This window comes from Rhagoletis pomonella, unplaced genomic scaffold (genome assembly GCF_013731165.1).
Source record: "Rhagoletis pomonella isolate Grant_MI unplaced genomic scaffold, Rhpom_1.0 Rhpom_scaffold_00111, whole genome shotgun sequence".
In the NCBI taxonomy this organism is placed as follows: Eukaryota; Metazoa; Arthropoda; class Insecta; order Diptera; family Tephritidae; genus Rhagoletis; species Rhagoletis pomonella.
Genome location: NW_023458665.1, coordinates 106955 through 115574, shown reverse-complemented (window position 1 = coordinate 115574; position 8620 = coordinate 106955). Strand labels below are relative to the sequence as shown.

The 8620-nt window shown below is 36.1% G+C and overlaps 1 protein-coding gene across 1 annotated transcript in view; it reads left to right on the top strand.

Moving 5' to 3' along the window:
• Positions 1-1819: 1819 nt before the first annotated feature.
• The window catches only part of LOC118750009 (sterol regulatory element-binding protein 1), a gene marked incomplete at its 5' end in the record, with an annotated part of 100223 nt that continues 93422 nt past the window's right edge, over positions 1820-8620 (top strand). Inside the window, 1 exon segment of the mRNA XM_036484748.1 lies at positions 1820-2699. Coding sequence (XP_036340641.1) covers positions 1820-2699 — 880 coding nt within the window.

Here is an 8620-nt window from a genome sequence, read left to right as displayed (position 1 = left end):
ATTTTTTAGCAATCCTGGCTTTTCTTTCTGCGCTTTTTCTAAAAAAGTGGTCTTCAGAATGACCATACACTGCCTTCATAAACTATAGCTGATTTATTATAGCTACTTATAGGTTGCGCGAGTAGGTATGCATATCTATTGAGAAAGGGTTTGCACGAATCTGCTGTGGTTAGGTACAAAGCAAAATCTTAATCATCCCTAACTACCGGGAAATCCCATCTTCTTCATACTTTTCAAATATTGTGCTAGTAGGTATGCAAATCCAATACTCAAAATTCTGCAAAGCTATTAATAAAGTGTTTGGATGCACAAAATTAAATACCTGCTGCGTTAGACTACGAAAAATCTTAATCATCCTTAACTACGGAAATTGCTGATCGAGGGTATGAAACTTTGGTTAGGCATGTTATATACCGTTGGAAAGGTAATTGTATATACTTTCTCATATAAGTTTTATTTTCAGGTTTCAGAAACACTTACACAATAATACGAAAAAAAAGAACACAATAGGTCATATATTAAACATGAAAAAAACCGCTGTTTCGAGTTACTAAACGCTAATTTTGATTGATAAACAAGTCGCATCCCACTAAGCGACCACAAAGCTCTTAAAGAAAAATACCTAAGCTTTTTTTTGAGCAAAAAAAAAATTAAAAAATACCCTTTTTTGAAAAAACAAAAATTATTTTTTATTAAAAAAAAATTTTCAAAAAAATTTATTTAATTAAAAAAAAAAATAAAATGTGTAAGGACTGAAGATATATCTATCGAAAACATTCCTGAAAAAAAATTTCTAAAACAATAGGTAATTAGTTATATGGATCCGAAAAAATGGCCGTTTGACCAAAATGTCAAAATTCTACACCCTCCTCGGAGTGTGTTTGACCGATCCCGTTGAAATTTTGTGTCATAACTACTGTGTTATAGGACTAACCTTGGTGCAAATTTCATCCCGATCGGAAGACATCGATATCAAAAGTTGGGTCACTTGTGGTGAAATGCCCCATATATAAACACATGTTCATACATATACATATATAAATGTATTTACTGGTATATATGTAAATACATGCATTCATATTCGATCGGCTGTCGTTACAAATCTCCTTCATTACTCCTGCATTACTTGTCAACTAGTTTCAAGTTAGCTTTTTGTAGATAACTACAACTTATATGTTTTATAGAAATCTCGCAAAAAGCTAACTACAAGTGAGTTATTTTTTATCAATTGATAATTTTTTTCTGCAGGGAAATGAACTATAAAAACTACAGAACTAGTTCACTAAGGTGAACGAACTACAACTGAATAGTTCACTCAAAAGAACTAAAGTGCCCAGCTCTATTGAGTATTAATTTTTAGCACTATTGTGTAAATCATATATCGTCGGTACCCTGTCATACTATCGAATGTGAAAATAGGTATTTTTTAGGAGCAAAAAAACTTTAGTAAAAAATGTTGTTGTCATTAGGAAAAAGTGTGGGATTTGCCAACTTGCGTTTCATTCTTAACGCATGGGCAAGGTATCGTAATTGAAAAGCATTATTGCACATTCGATAGTTTGAAATGGTAGCGACGATATAACAACCAACTTCGAATTTAACATAGGCAGGTAACGTTTTTACGTACCTTTTTTACCTGCCATGAGCAAAAGGGCCATCAATCAAGCAAGCAGATATTCATACATTCTCAAACACATAACTCTGCTTATTTTCCAAATTTTGTTACTTCCAAAATAAGATAGGTCCTACCTATTTTATTTTAATTTATTTTCTAGTCGAATTCTTACATTAACGTTTATATTTTAATTAATATTTTCAGTTAAACCAGACAGGCATATCCACACTAGGAAAATTACAAACGGATCAGCACTTTTTGATTGAAAATAACTCGGCGATGATATTCTCCACTGCCGCTGTATCTTCAACTACGGTTGTAGGGGGCCCTTCAATAGTATCTCAAATACCTGTCATATTTGAACCAGCCCTAACTGTTGAGAATAAAATTCCAATTAATAGAATTCAACCAAAGAAAAAAGAAGTCAAAAGATCTGCTCACAATGCTATTGAGCGACGCTATCGAACTTCAATAAATGAAAAAATTTCCGAGCTTAAGAGTTTGATAATAGGAGAATCGGCAAAGCTCAACAAATCGGCTATTTTAAGGAAATCAATTGATAAAATACGAGATCTTCAACAACAGAATTCTGAAATGCGTATTGAAATACAGAGACTTCAGAATGAACTGTTAAATCAGAGCAGTTGCAAAGTCAAAAGTTTACTAAACTCAACATTTAATGGCAAAACTAAAAGAATAAATATTGATTGTGTCAATAAAAACTGCAAAAACATTTTCAGAGATGAGGTGCTACCACCCAATAATAAGATAATTATCACCCCACCGTGTAGTGATGAATCGAACTCTTCGCAATCACCAACTCATTCTGATATTTCTTTGCCGTACTCTCCATCTGAAGCATCTACCGCAAGCATAAATTCGTGTAAAATAAAGCGTGTGTCAACAGCTATTCGTGATGTATCTAATTCACGACTTACTTTATGCGTCTTTATATTCGCTTTCATAGCAATAAATCCGTTCCGGATATTGCTATCAAATAGCACCAACACCTTTGGCTTTTACGAAGTGGACGACGGGATTGATGGAGTCACCCAACGTCGAGTTTTAAACATCAAAGATGGAAGTAAGTACATCAATTTCATTGATTTTTATACCCGAGAGCACTTGTGCACAAGGTTTTGTAACTTTAAATTTTTATAACTAAAATTTTTTAAAAATATAGTACACCATATCTTTAAGTCAAAGTTGTGGACAATTCAGGAAAATTTAAAAAAATTTCCAAAAAATTTCAGCGAAATTTTTAGAAACTTATTGGATACTAGCTGGCTATCGTTGGCCGAGGTTGCCCAACGCCCGTCAAAATATGCAAAAAAAGTCGAAGGCTTAGTATTTAGACTGTCCTGTAGCCCAACTTATGAGGCAACAGCTGCAACTGGTTTCACCAAAGCAAATTAACTGAAACTTCAGTCTATTTAAATTTGAATTAAGAAAGTTTTATTATATGCCAATTAAGAAGTGCATTTGCAAAAATATCATTAATTTAATGAAGGAAATTTTTGCACATACTGCAGTACAAAGCACGCACTTAGGCGCCTAGTATTAGGCACTACAACAACAACAACAGCAGTCGCTCCTAAACAACTTATCTTAATTGGAACGAAACGTTTCTAGAAGACTTTTCTTTCCTTTTACTTAAGACTGGATCCATTTCAAATCGTGCAGGCAGTCCGATGGTATGTCGAGAACTAACTTCATTATAAAATATGTTTTTCTGCTTGAAAAATAAATTAACACGTATTATTTTTTAATTTTCATAGCATTACTTTTACATTTTGAAGATTTCGTAAAGAAAATAATTTTGTGGCATTTTTTTTAAACCTTGATGTTTTCTTAATTTTTGAGCTATTTGGCTGCTGCAAAAGTAAGTACCCCATATTTTGTACTTTTTTAAAAGTGATCAATAATACGATATTATGAAAAAACAAAAAAACTTTCTCACATTTGCCGATCATTAAGTACCCTGTAGTCAAATGAACTCGTTGTAAACTACCTCACAACTAGTATGAACCGCATGCCCAACTAGTCAGCCAACTATCTTTTTTCTATGCAATCAACTGGTATTTTTAACATGGGGATGTCCTATGAGATGGCAATTGTCAGATTTCGGTCAGAAATATACCAGTCACATACTAGTTCAAAATAGACAGAAAAATGCTAGGCTAATTATGGACCAAAATCACTACTTTGGGAGTCAAAAAATAAAATAAATTCATGAATATACAATAAAAAAAAATACTATATTTTTATCTTTCTTAAAAATATTGAATATGCAAAAGGAAACATTTTAGTTAAAAATAAAATGAATTCTTTTGATCATTTTTGAGGTAACTAAAATAAAAAGAAAAGTTTTCATTAAAAAAAATTAAATTCATTAACATTGCACATTTCAGTCTATTATTTTTAAAAATTTATAAAAGTAATAATTAATGTTTGAAATTTGAGATTTGGATAAGAATAAAATAAATAAATAATTCAAGCAGTTATTAAATATTCTTAATTTTTGTCTATAGTTTGGCTTGTTGATTGGTAATAGAAATTTATCAAATCAAATTTTTTAATCGTGTAAATAAAAAAAGTCAAAGATAATTGAAAATGATTAAAAATAACAAAATAGTGAGTAATTAATGAATTAATTAACATTTTGTTTAAGTAATTAATTATTACTCATTAAAAAGGTGGTAATAACGGTATTTGATCATTGAACGGTTATCCAAATAAACATGCTTTAATTAAAAATCATTATGATTAATCATTATTTAACAGGACTGGTATAATTGAATACGTATTCGATTTAATGGTTTACAATATACCAAAATAAAAGTTATAATATTTTGTGTACTTGTGTATTGTCGAAGTCAAATAAAACGGCATGAATAAATCATTTTGTACTTGGGATAAGTCTGGTCATTTTCGAACTAGTTCGGTCTCTGTCAGGGAATTCTAGTTGTAAACTAGTATTTTTCCTGACTAGTTTTGGATTTCACTGCAGGGTACCGCCGCCGAAGAAGTATTTGGATTTCAGTGAGCCCGAAAGAACAACTGGTACGATGAGGAATGTTGGGCGCAACGCGAACCATGTGGTATTTGCCGCAATAAGAAGACACAGGAGAGGCCGAAATATGTGAGTGTGAAGAGCTTGAGATGCTGGCCGACAGGAAAAACGCCCGAAAATTTTACCACAAGATTAGGCGACTACAGAAGGTTTCAAGACCAGGGCGAACTCCTGTAAGAACAAAAATGGCGACCTAGTGAACGATGTGCAGAATGTACTTAAATTGTGGCGGGAACACTTTTCCACCCTAATGAATGTTAGCAGCGCTGAAATTAGTGGAGAAGACAAACCCCTGCGCCCAGTCGATGACGATGGAGTCGATGTTCCACCACCTGGCCATGGCGAGGTACGAATAGCGACAACGTGCTTGAAAAACAACAAAGCTGCTGGAGCTGACAGCCTGCCAGCTGAGCTATTCAAGTACGGCGGCGAGGAGTTGATAAGGTGCATGCATCAACTCTTATGCAGAATATGGTAAGATGAGCGCATGCCCGACGACTGGAATCTTAGTGTGCTGTGCCCAATCCACAAGAAGGCGATCCCGCCATTCGCGCCAACTACCGCGAAATCAGCCTTCTAAGCGTAGGTTATAAGGTCTTATAGAGTGTGTGGTGCGAAAGACTGCAGCCCATCGTACGCGAACTGATTGGACCTTATCAGTGTGGCTTTAGGCCTGGCAAATCCACCATAGATCAGGTTTTCACAATACGCTAAATCTTTGAAAAGACCCGCGAGGATAGGATCGACACACACCATTTATTTGTCGATTTCAAATCCGCTCTCGACAGCACGAAAATATGTTGTCTTTATGCCGCGATGTCTGAATTTGATATCCCCGCGAAACTAATACGGCTGTGTAAAATGACGGTTTATTTGGGAACCAGAATTAACACCAATAATAACGTCAGCCTTGGAATCCAATGGAGAATCACTCTTGCCAACAAGAGCTACTTTGGACTGAGTAGGCAATTGAGAAGTAAAGTCCTCTCTTGTCGTGCAGAGATCACAATCTAAAAGCACTCATCATGCCTGTGCTACTATATGGCGCGGAGGCATGGACCATGTTGTTGTTGCTGTTGTTGTAGCGGCTACTCTCCCGAGGCAGATGAGATGTGTGCCTAGAACGGCATTCACAGGTCTGGAGTCTACATGACTCCAGACTGACTCCCTGTGAATGCCGCTCAGGCCCTGTCGATAAGCTGACTTCGTCCGTCAGTTCGTATAGATGCCTTCTGACATGCCTTGGCGAGGGCTTCTCTGCAAGCAGGTGTCTGTTCGGATGCCCACGTCTGTGGCTCCCTACTAAGAATTGCTTGCAGAGCATTGTGTTTTGCTCCTTTATGGGGAGCAGTTTCGCCTCGTTATGCAGGTGGTGTTCTGGTGCCACCAGAACACATGCAGTCGCTGCCCGAAGTGCAATGTTTTGAGTCGTCTGCAGCTTCATCCACTGCGTCCTACTAATCCCCGGCGACGACACCAGTGCTGCGTAATTTAAAACCGGCCGGCTTATTGCCATGTATGTTGCCAACAACGGTTCTTTGTCTTTTCCCCAAGTACTGACGGCTAGCGACTTGAGGACCTTGTTGCGGCTCTGTACTTTGTTGACAATAGCGGTTGCGTGCACAGAGAAGGAGAACAGACTGTCGAAGGCTACACCGAGTATTTTTATTTTTTTATTTATTTATTTAATGAGTTATAGTCTAGAAAATATGGAACAAATTTCGTTACGGACTATTTACAAATTAACAAAGAACAATATACTAATAACTAGGTAAATTAATCCATTCAATACCAACTTAAACTTATCTTTCGGCAGAGAGAAATCATAGCTATAGTATTTGGGAACGTATTATACTCATTCAGGGCCCTAGCTATAGGAGAATTAGATGCGTAAATTGTTCGAACTCGATCTAATACAAACGTGCCATGATTCCGCAGGTTTCTAGAGGGGATATTAAAACGAATATGCTCGAGTAAATATGGCGAGTCAATCGCTTCACGCATAATGTCAAAAATAAATGTCAATGAGAGAATAGTTCTTCTACTGTTTAAAGCAGTGTCCGCCAAAAAGAGAAGTCTTAAAATGAGAATGTATTAGTTATGAAATAAAAAATGAGAATGTGTTGGTGGTAATGCACGGAAATGCGTCATCAACCTGCTTCGCCTATTGTTTGCATGCAGCTAAATAAAATTTGTTGCTCTGCTACTCTTTCTGTTGACGTTCGGATTGTGTACGTGTAAGAAGCCGATTGTGTACATGTGAAAGGCCGAATATAGTTCGTTTCCCAGGAAAGTGTTTGGCGGTCACTGGTTTAAAGACTTCAAGTTAATTAAGAGACATCTCGAATAATTATAAGAAGGGAACGGATCATGAAAATGCAGAGGCGAATGGCAAAACGAACAAAAACTTTTTTAACACGCTCGAGCCGATTTACAGGGCAATCATAGTAAGGTCTCCAGATGAAGACAGCATATTCCAACTTGGAACGCACCAGAGACGTGGACAGCAACTTTAGGGTGTAAGGATTTGTGAATTCTGTACTGAAACGGCGAATGAAGGCAGGCGTGGAATATGACTTAGCGATAACATATGCAGTTAAAATGACTAAGCAGTAACGTATGTCGTTAATAAAAATTACAAATAGTAGAGGGTCCAGAACGCCACCTTGCGGTACACCAGAAGACGCAGTAAAAGAATACGAGTAAACATCATCCACAGCTACAACACAACTCCGAAAAGATAGGTAGGGCTCCGCCCAAGGCAGAAAGCTAGAATGAAAGCCCCGATTAGCTAGCTTACACACTAAGATTGAATCGTTGACTTTGTCAAAGGCTTTCGAAAAGTCAGTATAGACGGTACCAACCTGTGCTTGATTGCGAAAAGCCGACAGACAGACTTCAGAAAAAACGCAAGATTAGTTATAGTTGACCTGCCCGGCATGAAGCCATGCTGATTAATTGAGATCAAACTCTTGACAGCAAAGTACATCTTTTCCTTAACTATGATTTCGAATAACTTGGAGATTGTTGATAGTTTAGAAATTGGTCGGTAGTTGGCAATGTTGTATTTGTTACCATTAAAAAAAAAAGAGTGTAATAGAGATAACTTTCCAGGCGTCAATATACTTCAAGTTACTTGTTGAAGATTAATAAGATTGGGTAAGCAATCGCAGAACAATTCTGAAATAGATAAGAACAGAAACCATCTACATCAGATTGGAATGATGCTTTGAGTTTCAAAATGCCATCAATTACAGTATCTATTGTTAGATATAACTCACCAAAATTGATGAGAGAGTCAGTGGTACAAATAGAAAAATTACCTAGATCCGATTCGGGCTCAAAATTTGAGCTGAAAAAGTCAGCAAAAAGATTAGCAGCCTCTAAAGAAGATTGAGCATGGGTACCATTATAAAAAACTTGTGACGTTATACTTGAACACGTTTTCTTTGACTTGACATAACTCCAAAAAGCTTTAGGGTTCAGTTTGATGTCACGTTCAAATGTGGCAATATAATTACTATGTAGGGTCTTACTTAGAGATTAAAATTTACTCGCATAGCACAGATATTTTTCCTTGTGTTGCAGCGAATTTGAACACTTATATTTTCTAAAAAATCTGTTCCTTATGTTCTTAATTTTCTTCAGTTCCTTAGTAAACCATGGAATCTTATGGCAGTTCTTTTTCTTTAGCGGGATATAGCTTCTGCAGATTTAATTAATTTTATTTCTGAAAGTAATGAAACAATCGGCAACGTCGGTCCCTACAAAAACAGAGTCCCAGTCTACCCTAGAAATTTCATTATTAATTACATCAAAGCTACAGTTCCTAAAACGATAATTTGAAGAATATGTATCTGAATTAAGATTTTTGAATTCGTAAAGCTCCAGTTGGAGAACCAGAGGAACATGGTGTAAACCAGAACACGACA